Source organism: Branchiostoma belcheri, unplaced genomic scaffold (genome assembly GCF_001625305.1).
Source record: "Branchiostoma belcheri isolate BF01 breed outbred unplaced genomic scaffold, Haploidv18h27 scaffold91, whole genome shotgun sequence".
NCBI classification, from domain to species: Eukaryota; Metazoa; Chordata; class Leptocardii; order Amphioxiformes; family Branchiostomatidae; genus Branchiostoma; species Branchiostoma belcheri.
Window position 1 is genome coordinate 835,659 of NW_017804587.1, and position 22,657 is coordinate 858,315.

Sequence of the window (22,657 nt, forward strand, 5' to 3'; positions counted from 1 at the left end):
CCAAAGTGTTGACTGATGCGGAGGCGAGTTTCGCACAGGACGTAGCCGTGCGCACTCACAAAGCCCCTCCGCCCACCTGACACGTGCCCGCCTACAGCTAAGGGTAGTCGATTATAGTCTCCACCACACTAACAACTAAGTAAGTACTCTCCAAGCAGACGTTTAGGCCCTTTTCCCACTAGGATAAAATTGTCCGAATCGAGCCGAATTGATTCGCTTTGATCCGGCTTCGATTCGGCTCGATCCGACACGAAGCCGGCTCAAAGCCTGATCAAAAAGAATCAATTCGATTCGATTCGAACAATTTTAACCTAAGACTTTGGTTTATTTTCGACGTGTTTTTGTCGTTTTTATCAGGCTTACTTGTTTTACCAGTATCCCTTTTTACGGCAACCGTATTGGATACTGCTGGGCCAAATCAATACTGTCTAGCCAATTTGGCACTGTATATAGTGTATTGCAGCCACCGAAAGATCTGCTTGGAGATTAACTACACAACGCTGAAAAATAGTACGTCTAAATGCGGAGAATAATTTACTAGGGGAGTTAGCCCACCAAAGGGTTTAATTTTACCGCACAGTTAGAGGGAAATGTCAACCTTATTATACCGTAGACGCAGTCAACTATTCACCCACTTCTTCCCGATATCTACTATCCAAAACCCCTTAGGAAGGTCTGTTGGAGGCTAAACAAGACGGTTAAACCCAAACGCACGCTGCCAAAAAGCCGCTATCGCTGTCGCTTACACATGATCCACCTTCATTACCTCCGAGCTCAACTTTCACAGCTTTGGACTCCGGACGACATTAGCTGCTAAACGTGCGTGGGAACGGCACGCATTTCGACGGAGTTAACACCACACGGTTCCACCAGAACACAGTGAAAATAGGAAGAACGTCAGCCTAAGGGTCTACAATCTTTAAAAAAAAATGTCAGAGCAATGTCATCCTAAAATTTTCACCAGTATACAGGTTTTTAAACACAGTAAAGATAGGAAAAACATCAGCCTTAGGGTCTACAAATTTTGAAAAATGTGGCAACAATTTTATCATGCAATTTTGATCTTTAATTTGTATGTGACAATTTTGCAGATTTTTTAGTGGCTACAAAAACAGTATCAAATTGACAGGTCAGTATCCATTTGTCACCCATTGGCTGGCGAAAAAAAGACACCTGTACAAGTAAAAGAACCCGATAAAAACGCCCCCAAACCATGCCAAATTAAAAACAAGCAAGAGCCTAAACTTCCGCTTAATTTTGGAGAGTAAATTTCAGATGCACTTTTTTGCAACCTCTAATTGTCATTCCTAAAACGCTGGTATTTCAAAGGCGGGTTGTCAGTAACGAGTTAATTGTTAAATGAAGTAACGAGCCCGTCAGCCGATGGTGACATGAAATTAGCCTCCTTCGCAGACTTCTGATGCGGCGACGTTAGTTTTTTTTTTTTTTCGGGGAGCGACGCGAGTTATGCTGCCGACGAGCGGTTTTGCCTAATCTCCAAGCAGATCCCTTTCGGTGGCAAAAAGACAGTATTAAATTGGCCAGGCAGTATCCATTAGCCAGAGAAGGTCGCCGGCCACCGTTGGTGGGGGTAGCGACAAAAAAACGGCCATATGTAAAAAGCTAACGATCATTCCCCAACAACCTCTGCTTGGAGAGTAGGTTTTGCCGCCGAGGGATTTTACCGGGGAGAGGCGTTTTCCGCGCATCATCTCGCCGGCAAAATCTAGCCTCCACCAGGCGCCTTTCTACGGGAATACGGATCGTAGAATTCGGCAAGAAAGAGAGTAAAATTGGCCAAGGGAGTCCGACCGCGGGGAGGTAGTTTCTTTCCCTCCGAATTCGAACTGCGCGGCCAATCAAACCTAGAAGGCGGCCAAACTCCCCTGGCAATTATTCTCCTATATATAGCCAGCGTAGTTACTCTGGTAGAGACTAGGCAAAACCGTCCCTCGGCGGCATAACTCGCGTCGCTCCACGAAAAGAATTAACGCCGCCGCATCAGAAGTCTGCGAATGAGGCTAAGATGTAACGAAGTTATGAATGGATGCCTGATTGTCAGGCGACCAAGCCCCGTGGTAAATCACCATGGCGACGGGATCAAACTGCACCCGCCGTTATATATAGCTGTTTATGTTCGTCTGAGCGCTAGCAGCTACATGTAGCAGCGAAGGTTCTGGAATATAGGCTTATAAAATCAAGCATTGCTGCCGAGCAGAGGTTTGGGGTTTGGTTGGTTTTTGGCGTGTTTTAGGCGTTTTCATCGGGCTTTCTTTTTGTAGTGTTCTTGTTTTTCTCTTCGGGTGGCAAATGATACTAGTAACTGCCTGGCAAATGGATACTGCCAGTCCAGTCTTTGTAGCCACCAAAAGATCTGCTTAGCTATCTAGAGACTGCTACTCTCCAAGCAGAGGTTTGGGTTTTGGCTTATTTTTTGCATGTTTTAAGCGTTTTTATTCATCCGGCTTTCTTTTTTGTAGTGTTTTTTTTTCTCTTCGGGTGGCAAATGGTACTAGTAACTGCCTGGCAAATGGATACTGCCAGTCCAGTCTTTGCAGCCATCAAAAGATCTGCTTAGCTAGCTAGAGACTACTACTCTCCAAGCAGAGGTTTGGGTTTTTTGCTTATTTTTTGCATGTGTTAGGCGTTTTTATCAGGCGTTCTTTTTTGTAGTGGTATCTTTTTTTCTTCGGGTGACAAATGGATACTGCCCGTCTAGTCTCTGCACTCCACTAAAAGATCTGCTTAGAGATTACTTGTAATTCCAGGCATCTCGCTTGTGCGACACTGCTTGTGCTATAAGGAGAAATGACGCATGTTCTCTTTGTCGTTTTGCACCTACAGGTGAGGAAGTAAGTTTTGGATAAACAAAAGACGCCACGTGCCGCGCTCATCTCATGCTTATAAGGGTTGTCGGATGCACTCGTGCCGGATCTGAACTGACGTCAAACTCAGAGAGCTTTAAACCTGAATACGTCGATAAAGGAAGACTTCTCTAGCGAACTGAGAAATTGAGGCCCACGCGATTTAAGATTTTCACTCCGCTGACTGCAGGAATATCTGCGTGAACGATGCCGGAGAAAAGCACACGCTTCCCGACTGTGAGCGGGGGCTCGCCCGTGTCGTCTACGGGCTCGGACGCTCGCCTGCCCGCCTGCGTGGCCACGGTGGCCCCCGGTCTGGCGGAGTCGTACCCGCACACGAAAAGGGTCGGGTCGTACCTGATCGGGAGAACTCTTGGGGAAGGTTCGTTTGCCAAGGTGAGGGAGGGACTGCACACCGTCACCGGCGAAAAGGTAAGAATTAATTGCATATTGTCGTCGACATCAGCTAATATATTTTCCTCCCTCTCATTCAAGATTTATAACGATAGACCGATCCAGATCGAACGCATCGAACCACCTTCTATTTCGAACACCTCCGTCAAAATCAGCGCGGGAAATGCAAAGGGCAATAAAAACTCGACATACCAGACAGACATTTTGCAATATTTTGCTAATGCAGTGTGTATTACGTCCCATTTTTGAGATGGGACTTCCAGCGTAATGCTGGTCTGAGTGCCATCCGATTTGTAACGGGGTAAGTAAAGTGCAAGGAGCCCCGTTAGAAATAGGATGGCACTAAGGGGTAATTTTAATGCTTTAGCATAGGTTCATGAACATATCAAATCTATATCTGAACATACTAGTATCGAACTCATCAAATAATCTGAATTTCGTTCCTTCCTATAGTAGACTCTAACAATTATGTTGATTGTTCTGTATGTCACGTTTCCCTCTACTAGTATGTCATGTCATGTAATGTTTGATTGACAGGTGGCCATCAAAGTGATTGACAAGAAGAGCGCGCGAGAAGACGCCTACATCTCCCGGAACCTGAGAAGGGAGGGACGGCTCATGCAGCTTCTCCGCCATCCTAACATCGTACAGGTGCGGTGATTGGTTGGTTATTTTGTACCCTTCACTCTTATTGGTTAATGTCTGATGACTCGTGCAGCTTCTCCGCCATCCTAACATCGTACATGTGCGGTGATTGGTTGATATTAGTTTATATTAGTTTATGCCTCCTTGTATCATAAACTCTAATTGGGTCATATATTAATATTGCTGATTCAGTGTGGTGTTTTCAACGTGTTGCACATCATTTGTGCCAGCCGAAGGTTTCAAAATGTTTAGAACATTTAGATGGTGTTCAGGAATAGTCAGCCGTGCTCAGAGGTTAGATTTGACCCAAATTTAACTCAAATTTGATTAGATTATAAAAAAGGTAGGCGTATCCTAAATCTGGTCAGACTGCTCCCGAACTTCAGCCAACCTTGGTTAGTTAACGTTAGTGGTCGGGGGAAGGTTCTGAATGTGTGACATGTCCAGTTCTGACTTTTTAAAATTTTTTTTATTCCAACATGTAATCACCAGACGTGGTGACGACACACTCAAGTTTTTTCAACTTATATTAATGCCGCCACCAACACAGGGGGCAAATACATGACAGGACAATACTCATTTACACCTGAGCTGAGTGAGGAAAGTCGTGTAAAGTGCCTTTCCCAAGGCACAAGATCGGCGGCATGTCAGGACTCGAACCCGGGACTCTAAGTTCCGAGTCGCGCACTCTGCCACTACGCCACACGACCTCCAGTTCTGACTTCACACAGGCGTTACATTTGAAAGGCCTGGGCGTAACGTTAATATAACGCATGTACTTGCACCTCTTGACTTGTCGAATGAAGTGTTAATGCTGAGATAAACACTTCAGCGAGATGAACCCAAAATATCCTTAATCTGCTCTCAATGGTCCTTATGCTCCAGATTTATCACTCTGGCGGTTCCCGATCTAATTTATGACAGTAAAACGTCTAATTATAAACACACAGTAAAGCTGTTTCTGGAAACTGCTTAGTAAGCAGGTTTTATAACATGTTCACACCTGGACTTTGGCAATATATTAGTCTACTGTATGTAGGGAAACTGTTTTGTTCGCTTTCTTGTGTTCTGCCTTTCTTGCACGCATGACGTAAGAAATGGGTCAAAGTTTGTTGAAAGTCGATATCTTGCACCGTCCCGGTCGAGAGAAGGTTGGTGCGCATTTAAAGATGATTATGAAGAATGATGGTGACTAAGATTGAAATTATATAGCAAATAGATGTACACAATTTCTTGACTCTCATCATCATTACCATCCAGTTCACTCACCATATGCTGTATCCAGAATCGTCCACGCATATCCAAAACATTGCCGGGAGCAAATCTAGTACGTTTTTGGAGATTGTTCAGAATCGTGCCTGATCCTAAACCTAACCCATTCACGGGCATAGACCTAGCTATGCACTATTCGTGTCTGATCCATTCAGGAATAGAGCTACGTGGATACTAGGTTCTGGATATCATACCTGACCCACACCATGTTCCTTTCGACAGCTTCTTGAGATCCTTGAGACGGAGAACTCGTACTACCTTGTCCTGGAGCTGTGCGAGGGCGGGGACCTGATGGAGCACATCTGTAAGAAACGCCGGCTGGATGAGGCTGAGGTCAGACGCTACCTGCGGCAGGTGGTGTCAGCTGTACAGCACCTGCATGATGCGGGCATAATTCACAGGTGAGCAGGTAGAACGTAGCCTCTATCAGGCTTCATCTAGCCTCTATCAGGCTTCTTCGTGCGATCGCAAACTGGAGGCATTCCTTGAGATAGTCGTGCAATACTCAACTATCTTTTAGAACCCTGTCGGCGGATCATTCTGTCGATGACTGCCAGAAAATTCGACGACATCGAAATCGTACGTAGGCCTACGATGAATGTGACCGTGGCCTTACATGGCCTGGATGAAAAGACAACCATTCCTTGCATACTCTTCTAAGAACAGCCTCTACCAGGCTTCAGACGCGGAGTAGTGGTCAAATAGTCAGGCCAACATGCCAGGGGAGTTACTGCGCTAAAGTACAGTACAGTACAGTCTAGACTGGCCTCTACCAGGCTTCAGAGGCGCCTGGTATACGAGAATAGAAGACTGTAGTTGACAAGTCCTCTTGAACACTTCTTAGATCTATTGTACTGTAAAGTGTACTCTTGTACGTGTATAACGTTATATTGTGTTGTTGAGGTAGCGTAAATGAGGATTGAAAATATTTAATCAAATTGACTTTAAGGTGATTTGGTGTGATGTAGTCGAGCTTCAAAACGTAAGAGAAGAAAGGAAAGAGGGAGGGAGAGATACTATAATATCCATGCAGATCTTTTAGTGGCTGCAAGACAGTGTCTATTTACCACCCGAGGACGTAGAAAAAGATACCAGTGTATCATGTGCATATATTTACGGTATTTTATCTTTTGTTACAGAGACTTGAAGGTGGAGAATCTACTGTTGGACGAAAACATGAACGTCAAGCTCATCGGTAAGTGACGTCACTTTATGTTGTTGCTGCCATAAATCAGAATACCTGTGCGTAGGCATTTCTTGGCCTGAGAGGTTTGTTTAATTGTAACCATGGATACTTGACGTTGCATGGACACCTAACTTTTTATGACTCACGAGAGGCCATGCTTCTTCTCTGTGCAACGTCCCATGACTTTACGTTAATCCAATAACTGTTAGTTACACAGTGATATGCATATATGACCAATATTAAGAGCCACGTACTTATAATTTTGTATAATAATTCAGTTCATAACAGCACGATACACGCTGTGTGATTGTGTAGCTAGCCTCTACCAGGCTTCGGAAGCGGCTGGAAAGAGTAGAAATTGGCCAAATAGACAGATAACACGACAGGGGAGGTGGCAAACTGTACTCCTTCGCAGACCAACTCCCCTGGCATGTTATCTGCCTATCTCGTAAATTTTTACTCTTTCCAGCCGCGCACGAAGCCTGATAGAAGCTACTGCGTACTGGTCTGCCTCCGGAAAAAAATGCGGGTCTGGACTACCGATGGATAGTAAGGGCACGCCGAGGCCGGGAGATCCTAATGAGATTTTGAGTTGAAAGTCCGAGGAATAAATCTTCTCGCTAAGAATGGAGGGAAGTTTGTTCTTGTTATCGGTGCCGATAGCGCGTTTTTACTTACGAGATAATTTCAGGATGTCGAAAAAACATTTGTCGAGGCATTTATTGGTGATTAACATTCTTAACCTCACCAGCGTTACTTGGCGATGGTTTAATTTCCACCTTGTATCACAGTTTGCATCCTGGTAGCTGAACTCGTAAACGGTTATATCATAGCTGAAATTCGGTGATTTTAAGACCTTCATCATTACTTTTTTACTACTATTCTTAGGCCTTGGTTTGAAAATCAGGTAATGTCTATCACAGTTTTCTTAAGCGTATCTCTTTTTCCGAACACAATCGACACATCAATTTTAAGCCTTTTGTGTTATCAACCTTTTAATTTGACTTGACCAAATAAACCTTAAGTACACCAGCTTTAACATTCATCCCTTAAGCCCTTAAGGTGCGGAGGTCAGCTGAAATTCCGCTCTGTTCTTTCTGACACAAGATGACTTTCTGTCGTATCTGCAACATAACACTGGCCTTTCTTAATTACATTACTGTTACACTGTAAACATGTCCATCTAAATTTGATTTACCAAAACAGTTTCCCCTGCGGATTAATTGTATTTGTAGGTATTTCTTGTTCTATTCGTATATTAAGAAATTGTAGCTGCCACATGCTGAAGCAAGAACTGATCCTGATGATACCTTGAACATCTTTTTGTCCATAAAGCTATACACGTCACCAAGGTAACACCAAGGTTTGTCCTCTCATTAAAGCGTACAAAGTTTTGTCCTGTTGATAACGTTACAGTTTGCCCAGTCATTAAACCGACAGCAGTTTAGTCACCCTGATAAGATTGCGGACACGCTCGCCACAGAGCTTACCTCACAGTGAATTGGTGATTGTTTTACGATGATGTTTTTTTCGCAGGAGTAGATTAAGGAGGTGACATTAAGTGTGTGATTTGTTGTCCCTAAATGGCGTTCTCTACTCGTGATGTCACCACTACTCCCAGGTTCCAATTTAATAGAACGCCCTGGGTTAAAAAAAACGCCCTATGTTCCAATATAGAACGCCTTATGCTCCAATAGAACGGGTTGGGTTCCAAAAGAACGCCCTGTGTTCTAATAGAACGCCCTGGGCTCCAATAGAATGCCCTGGGCTCCAATAGAACGTCCTGGGTTCCAATAGAACGCCCTGGGTTCCAATAGAACGCCCTGGGCTCCAATATAACGCCCTGGGTTCCAAAAGAACGCCCTGTGTTCTAATAGAACGCCCTGGGTTCCAATAGAATGCCCTGGGTTCCAATAGAATGCCCCGGGTTCCAATAGAATGCCCCGGGTTCCATTAGAATGCCCAGGTTCCAATAGAACTCCGTGGGTTCCACTAGAACGCCCTGGGTTCCAACAGAACGCCCTGATATTCTATAGAACGCCCTGTGTTCCAATAGTACATCCCGGGAAAAGGCAAAATTGAAAGAAATCATATCATACATGAGAGCTTCTATAATGATAATTTGAGAGCGTTTCTGCTTCGCTATTGTTTTGTACGTTGTAATGATTTCTACAAATTTTACTTCCCATCACAGATTTCGGTCTGAGTAACTCGTTCCGCTCCCCGGGCGGCGGTGACGGCAGCCCGGCGGCGGAGTTCTGCGTGACGCAGTGCGGCAGTCCGGCCTACGCCGCGCCCGAGCTGCTCGGACACAAGCGCTACGGGCCGAAAGTCGACGTCTGGAGCATGTAAGTGGACCAGGTGTACAATGTATTTTGTTTGATTATTTCGTATAACTGGTAAAGGGCCTTTAGTGCCATTAACACAGAGGGCAAATACAGGACTGACAATACTCATTTTCACTTGAGTTAAGTGAGGAAGGTCGTGTAAATGGCCTGTCCCAAGGACACAAGATCGGTGGCATGTCAGGACTCGAACCCGGGACCTCTTGGTTCCGAGTCGAGCACTCTGCCGTTACGTCACACACTTTTTTGTTGACTAGAACATAAGGCCTTTACCTACAATAAAGACTAACACTGCACAAAGGTGACGGAGACCTGCAAACAAACAACATCATTATTCACCACCTTTAGTTACCTTTAGATAACTAATCGGCCGTTAATGATGACACACGCTGCTTACTGGCCTCCACATAGCGCAGTGGCTTAAGAAGGTTGGACACACTGGTGTTCAAAAGATGATATGCGACCACAGATAGGAAACAATTAAGAGGAAAAGACGGAATTTAACCTCTAGTTCGCCCTGGGTTCCAATAGAACGCCCTGGGTTCCAATAGAACGCCCAGGGTTCCAATAGAACGCCCTGGGTTCCAATAGAACGTCCTGGGTTCCAATAGAACGTCCTGGGTCCCAATAGAACGTCCTGGGTTCCAATAGAACGCCCTGGGTTCCAATAGGACCTCCCTGGAAAGAGGCAAGATTGAAAGAAATCATGAGAGCTTCATACATGAGAGCTTACGAAGGTTGGACACACTGGAGTTTAAAAGATGCGACCGTAGATAGGAAGCTATTAAGGGGAAAAGACGGGAACTCTTGGTCCGAGAGATGTGAATGTGAGGATACATGGCGTATTTGTGTATCCACAACATGCAAAAACACTGCTCTTTGGTGAGACGCGGCCTCGACATAGCACCGTGGCTGACGAAGGTTAGACACAATGGTGTTTAAAAGATGCGACCGTAGATAGGAAGCTATTAAGGGGAAAAGACGGGAACTCTTGGTCCGAGAGATGTGAATGTGAGGATACATGGCGTATTTGTGTATCCACAACATGCAAAAACACTGCTCTTTGGTGAGACGCTTTCTCTACATAGCACCGTGGCTGACGAAGGTTGGACACACTGGTGTTTAAAAGATGAGGCCATAGATAGTAAGCTATTAAGATGAAAAGACGGAACTTCTCGTTCCCAGAGACAGCTGAATGTGAGGATACGCGGCGTTTTTGTGTATCCACAACAAGCGAAAACATCGGTCTTTGATGCAGCGACCATTCCTTTGTGAAATTCCCGTCCCTTGGTTAAGTAACACAAGTAATTATCAGTTGTGCAACGTCAATAAGATCCCAAAATATGATGTCTTTTTCCTACTCTTGACTTCATATTCCACAGCATATTCAGAGTGATTCTGAGTTCATCAACTTCATGTTTAAAAAAAAGTTCTACGCATACAATGTGAGGGCTAGAAAAACAAGTGTACAACCTAGCACGTTCTCTTTGATAATGTGCTGATAACGCACTTTTAAAAAACGCTTCTGGTCACATATGCATCCAACATCTCGACTGGCCTGATTAATGCATAATTGTAAGGTAATTAGCAAAGTTTGACACAAACAGCGTGATCTTTGTTTACCCACTTGTGAGATGATAAGGTATCATCCCTTTACACACGAACACGAGAAGGCATCTTTATCTATCTACTTGTGAAAGATAAGGAAACATCCTTATACACATGAACTCCTTAAAACATAGGACGTTATCATAGGACGTTATCTTAAAGTTAGGGAAAACGGAGACCGCACTCTTACATGGTCTTGTGTGTACATGATGTACAAATGTTAGGACTCTCGTTCAAGTAGCCTCTACCAGGCTTCAGAGGCGCCTGGAAAGGGATGAAATTGGTCAAACAAGCAGATAGCATGCCATGGGAGTTAGTCTGCTAAAGAAGTACAGTACTAGTTGAGCGGCAAACTGTACTCCTTTTGCGGACCAACTCCCCTGGCATGTTGTCTGTCTTTGGCCATTTTCTACTCTTTCCAGCCGCCTCTGAAGCCTGGTAGAGGCTAGTCCTTGCTCACCATACTGGACAAAACTGTCCCAAACATATACCTAACGAACCGTTTCTTTACACGAAGCCAGTGCCCATGTTTTCACTTCCTCCGTGAATCGTGCCTTGGAGATTGTAAACACGCCGTACAGAGTTTACACAAACTCGCTCGCTATCCACACATGTTTACAGCAAACACGCGACAACAGGGACCGCTTAAGGTAAAAAAGGAACCCAAGTTACATGCCGTACGTGTGTGTTGTTATGTGTTGATAATAAGGAAACCAGGGTTTAGGTGGCCGTAAACTACACAACACGTACACGATAGTTTTGATAAAGTTTACAAAAGAAAGAAACGCGTTGCAACGTATCAGGAAGGTCAAGGAGGTTCAAGCATTTTGGTGCAACTTGTTGGAGTTAGGGCTGCCTGATCACATGCGTCGTACGATCAAACACTGAGGGCATTATTGGGATAGTCGTGCATGTCTCGTCCAAAATCCAGTTGTCTCTTACGGAAATGGAAAAGAGTAGAAATTTGCCAAATAGACAGTTAACATGCCAGGGAGGTTGGCCCGCTATAGAGTACAGTTTGCTGCTCTGAAACTGTCGGCAAACTATTCTCCTTTAGAAGACCAACATCCTTGGTATGTTATCTGCCTATTTGGCCACTTTTGCACTCTTTCCGACCGCTTCTGGAGCCTGGTAGAGGCTAACAATTACTACTGAAAACCTGCATGCATTCCTCTGTGTCACGTCACGAAACTGTTGAAGTATTTCTTGTATACGCCTCAAACTATCCACTAAGGCGGATATTGGTAACAAAAATACAAACAAACAAAATTGTATCATATCAGTCATCTTTGGAGCGCCATGTGAAATAGCAGGGACACGCAGTCACACGGGACGGAGTTTGGATGTGGGAAAACGCGGATTTTGAATGTGGGAAAACTCTAATCTCCAAGCAGATCTTTTGGTGTCTGCAATGCAATAATCTCCAAGCAGATCTTTCGGTTGGGTGGCAAAAGACCGTATCCATTGGCCATCCTGTATCCATTGGTCGTCCTGTATCCATTTCCCAAACCTTCGGTGGCTAATGGACACTCCTCTGGCCAATGGATACTTTCTTGCCACCGAAAAATCTGTTTGGAGATTAGTCTGCAATACCGTACCAATTTGGCCAAATCCTTAACCTTTGCTTGGAGAGTAACAGAACGTACGTGCACATTGCAACAACGTGAAAGTCTGGCTCCGGTCTAGTTCGTCTGGGACCCGATTCGTTAGGGGCTGTATTTAGCCATCTATAAACACTGCTCGATATAGTCTCGAAATCGGCCCTTACAGTGAGCTTCGTACATCTGTTACAAATGGCCCATAATCTTTCAGACTATTGTAAGGATCCTGCAATATTCACATTTGCTAATTTTGCCAAGATTCCGACTGAAACTTGCATATTGTCCTAAGACCTTTTACCGACATGTTATCATCAGAAGTCCTTATTTTGAGGCTAGGCACCGCCTGAGGGACAGTTTTTAGGAATGTCTGAAAACGCGTTTACAAGCGGAGACTGAAACAAGACACCTGTAGGGGTGAATGACCTGTGGGAAAGATGTTGTTCTGTGCCCCCAAAGTTTGCAGTAGCAAAACAAGCCATCAGGGGGGCCAAAATCTTATCATTTTGAGGTCTCATCAAGACCTATCCACGTACAAAGTTTCATGAGAATTCACACATAGCTTCTTGTCCTTGTGCTAAACACACACACGCAAGAGAGCGCAGAGAGTCACACACACACACGCGCGCGCGCGCACACACACACACACACACACACACACACACACACACACACACACACACACACACACACACACACACACACACACACACATACACACACACACACACACACACATACACATACATACATACATGATATTGAATGTTTTCTGTGTTGAACTCTAGTGAACTATTAGCATCACGAGGTAGCAACGTGCGGAGCCGGTCGCGACCTACTTTGGTGAAAATTTGATTAGTTTTACTTCTTTCCGTGTGTCAAAAATAAATCTAAAACCATCCACCACTTCTGGAAAAATAGAAACAAACGTCAATTTTACGGATGGCTTTTTATAAAGAGCTAGTTTTCTTCACTAATTTTCTCAGGTCAATTATAAATACCTCTTGATTTTTGAAATGAAAAGTGATTTACCCATTTACCTCAAAGATCACATTACAGAGGCCTGTTTTTGGTCCTGACGTGGGATTCAGTTAGAACCGACAACCTGTCGGTATCTTTGAAAGGCGAGCAAACGAACGAGAAAGGGGGAGTTTTAAAGACTTGATTGCTGCCAATTTCAAACCCAATATAGGAAACTACTTTAGAACAGGAGGCCTATTTAGTTCGCCAGGGCTACATGTAATTTGCAATTAAGCAAATGTGGCAGTCCTTGGTAGTTAGTTTGATTGTATTTAGAAAGGGAACAAATCTAAACACTAAAATACGTTAATCTAGCTGTGTTTTCCTCAAGTTTTCCAATCACACTGGTTTTCTAGTTGGCTGCCGTAATAGCACTAGCCTGGTTACCAAACCTACATGTATTTTAGCTGCCGAGATTAGATAGCTTTAAACAATGTTTAGAGTTAGATGTTCAAAGGTTAGGTGTAACAAGGCGTTTGGTGTAATGTAGCCAGCTGCCGCCGCGCCGCGTGCCTACGACGCTCTTGTGTTATGCCGATGGGCGGCTGTACCGGCTATACAGATACAGATGCAGATACAGAGTCTCTTTCGTCCTATTTGCAAATAGGTCGAAAGAGACTCGGCAGCTAAAATAAGTTTGGTAACCAGGCCAGTACTAGTATAACTCTACACACGGCTACGGTTAGTCATTTTTTTCCGACCAAGAACTTTTCTCTGAGCGAGGTTAAACACGGTCGAGTTGATCACGTTACTCAGAACAGCTGTGAAAGTCTTGATCATGACCTTCGAGTTTTTCTTAGTGTAGCTCGTGACTTGAGACCTCACCGGGAGGTACAAGTGCTGAAAGGGAACAAAAAATAGACTGTAAAACTGGCTCGGTCACGGTGTGAAAATGGAAACAAGTACAACAGTGTAGGAAGAGCCACATAAAGTCAGTTAAACGGCCTGGTTGCTTTAGTTCTTCCACTGTTTGAGTTCTCGGAAACCCGACGGATTTCTTGAAAGATTTCTCAGGGAAGAACAGGAATAAATCAAGTCCTGCCTTGTTTTTTTCTGCCGGTAAAATCGTTTTGAACACTACACGGGTCTTCAGCACCCAAACATTGATAGTTTTCTACTTCATTCAGTTTGTAAATGTAAACAAATTCATAAGCACAAAAGTAGTGTAACATCCTACAAATATAAATCTAGAGCTGTTTTCCTTAGTTTACCTCTCCTACCTTATGTTGAGGTCACATTTCTAAATCGGGGCCCGGCCGGGCTGTTTCGATTAACGAAAAATCAACAATTTATATCAATAATATACGCAAATAGTTCCCATTATTACCTTTTTCAACTTTTTTGTGCCTTTTTGTCTTTTATATCATACTTTTCGTTCCATAAGACTGCCCGGCCGGGCCCCGGGTTGGAAATGTGACCTCAGCATTACCGTTGTCCGAAGTAGCGACCTTCGAAATTGACAATGACACCTAGATTGCTTATCTATTTGTTTGTTTATTTGTTTTGTTCAGAGGAGTAAACATGTACGCCATGCTGACGGGGAGCCTGCCGTTCACCGTGGATCCCTTCAACATCAAGGCGCTGCACAGGAAAATGCTGACGGGAGACATGAACCCGCTTCCCGGCGGACTCTCCATCGGTACGTTATCCGTTCTACATCGAAATGCACACATTTTAGCCTCTACCAGGCTTCATTGCCTCTAGGAGCAATAGCCTCTACCAGGCTTCAGAGGCAATAGGCTCTACCAGGCCGCTGTTAAAGAGTATAACGGGTGACATGGACCCTCTTCCCAGCGGACTCTCAATCGGTACGCTATCTGTTCAAACACACAAAATTTCTTCTGGTTACAGAAGACTGTGTCAAAGGACGACACACGGGGGTCTATGAGGCGGGTAAAGGAAATAGTACGGACAAAATTCTGGCTAGAAAGTCTTATGTGAGATCGGTAGCCAGGTGTAATCTTTGCTGCGTGGTATGGAAAAATGTCGGTTTTCAGATTATGTATGATTTGGATTATGACGGTTCTCCAGTTCGTGTATAAATGCGCCGTATTACGCAACTGGCTTTTCGGGTGAGTTTAGTTGAGCTCCGCAGAGGGCGATTTCAAAGTGTGCGTCACGAGCCGATACGCCGACAGGATTTTTTATTTTTTAAATATTTTGTAGTTTGTACCTCAAACTCAAACACATTCGTTTTCGTATTTGTAAAGTGCAGCCTACTAAAATTTTTACTGCGTCGAAGTGAGTCATCTTGGGGTACTTAACTATAGAAATTCCGATAGGGCGAAAACTATGTTCTGCTACCGTCAACTCCACCAGGCTTCAGAAGCGGTTGGGAGGAGTAGAAATTGACCAAGTAGACAGGTAATCCACGGGGGATTCGAACCCAGAACACTCAGATTCTGATTCAACAATATTCATGCCAGAGATTCGAACCTAGAACTTTCAGATTCCGAGTCATCAACCCTAACCACAAGACCACCTCCTTGCCACCTCAGGTTGTCGAGAGCTTCTCCGCCAGTTACTGACCTCCGACCCTGACAGACGCCCGTCACTGAAGCAGGTCTGTAAGAACAGGTGGCTGAACGAGGGGCACAAGGGCACCCTTCCCGTCATGCCTTTTCCCAACCGGGTCAGCCCTGATGACCTCGACTCAAGGTCAGTTTATTGTCTTATAATTAGTAGTTTTTCATTTCATTTCATTTTTATTCGTTTTTCATTTGTATTTATTTGCACCAAGAAAGACAAACATTCAACAACAAATATGCAAAACAAAGGAACAAATCAGTGTACAGGAGGAGGAAAGAAGTCAAGGCTTGTATAATGTACTTCTCCTTGAAACTTAGGAAATATTAATTATCCGTATTCTTATCAATTGTAGCGTGTAAAAGAAGTGTATTTCACAATTAACTCAATGACAAGTTGTTGCCGATTTTCTGGACTACTAGTATTTAGAGTATTCAATTCGGTGATTGGAATTAGTTCTTGGACATTGCCTAAAATAAAACCTTCCTTCGATATAAAGAAAAATCTATGGCATAAAAACACATAAAATTCAGCCAGATAACACATTTGTTCACATGTATGAGATCCAAACAACACGTAAAGTTCTGCACGTTTAAAGTCGTGGATGCAGTGCAGCAACACCGTCTATCAACTATTTGTCGAACTGCAGGATCCTGAACCACATGCGTGACACCCTGAAACTCTCAGTGTCGGACACCATCCACATGGTCGTAGGGAACAAGGCACACCAGAACAGCGCCATCTACCACCTACTGAAGACACGGCTAGAGCGGTACACCTCGCAAGTCAGGGTTACAATGAAGGTGTGAAAAACAACGCCATTCGCTGATTTGCAGACTATTTCTACCTAGTGTATTCTGTTGTAGCTACCTGTCCTTGGTACTGAAAAGGATATCAGAAGAATTCGGGCATACAATGTTTTTGCAACAATGCTTAACTGTAACGTTACATACCTTTAAATGGAGAAGCCTAGATCGATAAAATGATGTCATCATAGCGCAGAGATGCTATAAAAGGCTTTTTTTAATGTTCAGAAGCTGGAGGTGGCTGAGAGTGTATTGCTGAAGCGCCGCCTGTCAACCATCCACAAAACTGCAGGCACTGCAGACGATACTACACCAGAGGTAACTTTTCAAATCTTCACTTTGTTGGCAGTATAAAACAGCACAGGTTCAAAGCAATTTCTTCAAGGTTTTTCCCTGCCAATGACTTCATGCTTGTGCAAAGTTTGAACTTTCCTAACTAAATAAACTTGTAAATCCGTTGTAAGAATGGAACAGAACAGAACTGATAGGGTTTTTTTTCTTTCCCTTGGCACTCATGAAAATGGTGGTCTGATCCATTATGTTTCATCACTAGGGATTCTAAGTACTACCTGCCACTGTCTATTATACCATCATCATCATTGGTTTATTATTATTCACAATAAAAACGGCCTTGCAGTAGTAACTGAATTGCAAACAACGTTCCATTACAAACATTTTAAAAGGAAATTCCGACAGATTAAAATCATCATCATCGGTCGACCGTATTGGTCGGGGTTATACCGCCCCTTACGAGGTGGCATACCCTTTCGTTAGCTTAATACAAGACGGGGTTCGCCACGCCTCCGTCCGGGTGATGATGTAATCACCATGATTAAAATATATACAGGTTAAAATAGACAATGAACTAGCAGTAAAGTGCAACATCGTTCGAGCTATTGTCGACGCCGACAGGAAGGGTTCGACAAGGATATAATCATAATATTACATTTACACACTAACAAGGAGTTTTGCCAGCGAGGGTTTTGCGCTAGTATTTCTTGTAACTACATTGTATAAAGCTGTTTCAATTCTTAAGCATAAAAGAGGCAGACTTATCTGATAAATCTACATTTGATCAATGATGGATCCTCCCTGCTCAGTAATAACCTATACCACGGACGTTACCATTATTATGTCACAGTTTGTTTACCTGTTCTAAAGAACATTCTAGAACAGTCAGTTAAAGAATAAAGATCATTTCAAAGTTTTCAAAGTAAGGTATGTCTGATTTTTGCTGCGTCTAGTTGTGTTGACACAGCATTACATGTCGCATGGGTGTTTTGGTTGTGACATAAGACGAAAGTAGTACTGTATTAAAAGCCTTATATTAGGCTAACGCTACACAAACACACACCGCGCTGTGCACCCCTGTACGATATAAACGTCGATTGACTGGCATTCATTGCGGCAAACAAACTGTGACGTAATAATGGTATAGGTCCATTGAGTCTTAATTTAGAATGTACCTTATTCTGTAGACTGGGGAAGCTGGCTCCTCTGGTGAGGTCAAACCACAACCTAAGCAGGTCAAAGGTGAAAGGCCATCCCATCCAGCTGGCTCGCCCAGTCATGCCAGACATCGGGTCATAGTTCACACTGGAGGTCCAACCAATAAGGTCTCACTACCATATATGGTGAGTCTGCATATAGGTCTTAATTTTCCTGTCTTCATTCAACCTTTTAAATATTCTAAACCTTCTTCCTGCTGCCTAACCCTGTAACCAATAGATAATTGGCAGGCAGACATCTACTTTAGTGTGCTAAAGTTTAATGCAATACCTTTAAGTGCTATTCTGTGGTTAATTTGTTTTCACCTCATTTACATATTAATTCATAATTTTTGGATAAATACCTATTGAGTTACAGGTTCTTTGTCACTGACAAAAAGCAGTGTATGCAGCTTGAAACACATGATAGTTCTCATTTGTTTGAGTTTTCTTGTGTACATGTATCTCATTGCCTGGATGTCTAACCTTCATCAACACAACACTCTGAAAAGTTTGAAACATCTGACAGTTTTTAAACCCTCTCCAGTGGTTTGAGTAACTTTTAGTAACTGTGTATACAAGTTCTTGTGTACCTACATTACCTGAATGTCTAACTTTCATTTACACAACGCTTTAAAGCTATTACAACTCACCTTTTTTTACCATCTCCTGTTGTATAGAACTCCATCAGAAGAGGTCCCGGTGGCAGAGTCGAGGCCAGACTCCTGCGTAGACACGTCAGACAGGCACACAGAGAGAGGAAAGCCCAGGCTACTGGCCAATCACAGCACTCCAATTCTACCTGCCAATCACAACAAACCTCCCTGTCTAACAACCAATCACAACACACCTCTCATCCAAGCAAGCCACCACAGCCAAGCTCAAGGGACCAAAACCAACCAGGATTGGTTGAAAAATTGACCAATCAGGATCCTTCTGAACCCATTCACCCTGGCCAACCAGAAGCAACTTCAGTTGGGACTGACCAATCAGGGGCTGTGGAGAATAACCAAGCAGATGAGCGGAGGCCAAAGTCAGGAAAAGTCATCAAGAAGAGACCAGCCTCCTGGATTGGCCACAACAGACATTTTATAGTCCATGTGAAAGGTAGGATGGTCAACTCATAGATGTTGTGTCCATTGGTACAATTAAGAATTACATGCACCAGACAAATTTTACCTACACCGCTAAGATTAGTATGAATTTGGGAATGGACGATGCCATAAACTGTAAGGATGCGATTACACCTACATGTATTATATTATATTATATAAACCCAGTACATGGACCATTGCAGCTAGAAATACATGCACAGCTCCAATGTTACCTGCCCTAACCTGCGTATGCAGGTGATATTTCCTGCTTAAACTAAAGGGTCATAGCGCAGGTTAATTCTATTGTAACATTGACTAACTGATGTCAACGGTGTTTTTTTTTTCTTGCAGCACCGACTGAGAAGTTAGATGAGGACCCAGCAGGGCTGACAGCACCTGACCCCAAACCCATTGACCTCCTGGCTCTGACCTCGGATGACCCTCCTGCCATCATCACCATGGCGAGGAGCGAGACACGCCCTGGGAGCAGCTCACCCATGAAGGAGGGGGGGACAGGGTCCGATGGAGGGGAAGACTCCAGCATGCCCAGTGTAGGAGAGAGCATCAGTAGTGGTGCATCTGACGCTGGATCCCCCCAGCCAAGAAATGGTTCGACCTCTCCTAATAAGGAAGATCTCCAGCAGAGTTTGGACTGTTCCATTTCCAAAACGGAGGATCCAAAGCCGAGTTTGGACTACTCCACTGCCAAAACGGAGGAACCAAATAAGAGTGCGGAATGGTCCACTACCTGCAAAGTAGAATTCACACTAAATGCAGAAACTTCCTCTTCTTCTACTGGTGAGAGATATCAAGCAGAGACTGCCAACGCTTTCACTTCTGGTCAAGAGAATCCACAGCAGGATTCACCCTCCAAGGAGGGCGAAAAATTCAAGTTCTTTGACGACCTCCGGAAGAAATCCGTCGAAGTCGGAATGACTGAACCTCTTGACGTGAAGTTCCCTCAACAAGAAACTTCCAGTCCTGCACAGAAGAAGTTTTCCATCGACAGCCACGACACACTGGATGTGCCGAAAGCACCAGGGTTAAGAAGAGCTTCTCTGGACCTGAGAAAATCCAACGACCACAAGGCCATAGACTTTCTCAAGCTTGGGCGAGACGGCACTCACACGCCAACCCAAGCCAGGCGACGGTCCATAGACAACGTCTACCAGAGGAGGAACTCCTACCAGGAGACTCTGACGGCCCTGAGACAAAGCAACAAGAGGAACAGTATCCAAGAAAACAACGTTCTACCCGGTCTGAAACTGTCTGGGTCTCCTCTTGCAAGTCTGAGGGAGGACTCAGCAAAGAAGCTCTCAGTCCGACACACCATACCGCCGTCAAGTGCGAAAGAGAACGGTGAACCCTCTAGGCCTGCTCAAACTCCGAACCCTTGTCCGAGCCCGGTGACAACTCCGCCCCTTCTTCCTGCGGTTGAATTCCCGATTGTAAGAAAGAACGGTGATGCAGAAAAGCCGACAGCACAGACGATAAAGCGTGAACCTCTCTCGCCTCAGTCAGCAGACGCAAAAAACAGCCTGACGAACACAAGAACTATCGCCCTGGTCGAAAGTTCCAAAGAGAAGACACTAAAAAGGCTGCGGGTGGTTCTACAAGAAGTCAAAGTAGACGAAGTAGAACAGAGAATATCCGGCACTGTGGTGTGTAAGTGGGAGGGGGTGGTCTTTTCGGTTCAAGTGTCCAGGGGGGTGGACTGTGGGGAGGGGGTACTGATTAGCTTCTACAGGTTGTCTGGGGGGGACAACCAGAAGTTTTCCCAGCTGTGTGACAGACTGGAAGAAAAGCTGTTGTAGACTTCAGCAGTAAAAATGCCACATCTCTTTAAAGTATAATGTGCCAAAGTTTGAGGCAATCTATTAAAGCTTCCCTGTTTTGTTCAGGTGTAATAAAAATGTAATGTATGTATCATGTAAAAAGAGGATGGTAGACAATGAGATCCCATCTTGGTGCCGGGCACTGATATGCAATGAAGAAGAATGTAAATGTAAAGATGACTGTATGTATGTGATCTACCAGATTTAGATTGGAGAAATGTGAAATGTATCTATACTGTCTACCTTTGGGGTGTCATAAGGAATACTTAAAAAATTAACTAGGAAGATAAAGCACTCCCGAAGGTTCCTGTTATTTAGAATTGAAAGGACTAGAAAGATGTTAAGGCAAGGTATTTTATCAGTCTCATAGGACCATGAAAGATGTTACTATAGTGCCAAACCTTGAGGAATCTAGATCTAGGTTTCTTATGTTTATCATTAGTCCCTTTATGACTTAAGATAATGGTACAAAAATGTATTATGTGCCAAAACTTCTGTAATTGTTGCATGATTGATAGAAATAAGGACTATGGAAACCAAAGCTTGTAGAAGAATTTGTGTTCAACACAACTACAAATGTATTTATGTAGAATGTGTGAAAGGGCCCAAGTTGCAAATTGTCAACTTATTTGCAAGCTTTTCATTCCACTTCAAAAGAATAAGATGTAAAAATTGGTGTATTTTTGTAACTTTATCCAAGACCTATGTAATCAAGCACTCTAAGGAAACATTGCTATGTCCATTTGCTTGCCACTCTAAAACCAAGTACAGTAACTCAAAGAATGCTATAGTAATATACAATACAAGGCTTACTACTTTTGCAATTAGTCAATCACTTGATGTGACAAAATGAGTGTACATTTATGTTATTTTTGCTCAAAATAAAGGTAAATGCAAAGAAACTGACACTAGAGTTATATTTTGATGAAGGGAATTCAAGATATACATGTAGTAGGAGAATTTTAGGCCTCTCCTCAATGTATCATTATTCAGTGAAAACACATTGGAACCACTTTGCAGTACAAGATTTTATTATAGCTACGAGCTATACTATTACAAAGCTGATACCATAAAATAGTTACATGTGCACTGTATATAGGACACCCTACCACCCCCATGAAAAGACGATATGGTAGCATCTCCTTAAAGTTGTCAGTCATGTGGACTCCACCATTCATACTGATCAGGGGTGGGTGAACCGACATCTTAAATATGTTTAGTATGTATGGATGATGGTTAATTGCACCACTTTACTAAGCTTTCTATGTAGGCTCTAAGTCTAACAGCTAAGAAAGCTTGTTCTAACATTACAGCAAAATTATACAAAATATTGTAGCCAGTTTTTTTTATATCTCATGTACAATGGCACAGTGAATGGGTGGACAAGCCTACAAGAACCAACATACTGGTACATGTACTTCTATTTCATAAACTCTACACCAATCCTCGAGTTAGCTGGTTCTATCGCAAAATGTTATTCCTCTGAGGCATACTCAATGCTACAATAAGCTTTCTTGGTACATACATAAAAATCCAAGTTACAAAGTCTACACGTACATACACTAATACTTCTTTCCAAGCCACACCAGAAGTAGAAAACATCAAATGTTTCCACATAACAGAATACAAGTGTTTTTTGTCAGGACCGGTCCAGCAAATTAAGAACTAAAGGTGTTTAACTGCTCACTAAGGTCCTTGCCAGCAATCTTTTCACACTCAGAAGGCATTTTACTGTACAGTAAATAATGTGGCATCGAAATGAATACAATACCGGTATTCCTGACATAATTCTGGAGCTGTAAGTACCAAGTGCTTTAAGTCCTTGCCATTTGACTCTTTTACAACCTCAATACAGATAAAGTGTTGGCTATGATACATGTTGTCATTGCAGTGTGTATGTACTCGTATAATAATGTAGAAAAGCACTTGTCCTTTGTCTTTGTCAAGTGACAATCAC

General features: G+C 43.4%; 1 protein-coding gene across 1 annotated transcript; it reads left to right on the forward strand.

The window, feature by feature from the left end:
* Positions 1-2,851: 2,851 nt before the first annotated feature.
* Positions 2,852-21,157, forward strand: LOC109488086 (serine/threonine-protein kinase par-1-like). The gene is made up of 13 exons (XM_019792238.1): positions 2,852-3,296; positions 3,816-3,929; positions 5,418-5,596; positions 6,335-6,390; positions 8,576-8,729; positions 14,464-14,591; positions 15,451-15,610; positions 16,128-16,281; positions 16,513-16,602; positions 17,763-17,918; positions 18,452-18,878; positions 19,217-19,594; positions 19,643-21,157. The coding sequence occupies exons 1-13, from the start codon at positions 3,072-3,074 to the stop codon at positions 20,677-20,679; spliced, it is 3,258 nt and encodes a 1,085-aa protein (XP_019647797.1). The 5' UTR covers positions 2,852-3,071; the 3' UTR covers positions 20,680-21,157.
* Positions 21,158-22,657: the final 1,500 nt, after the last annotated feature.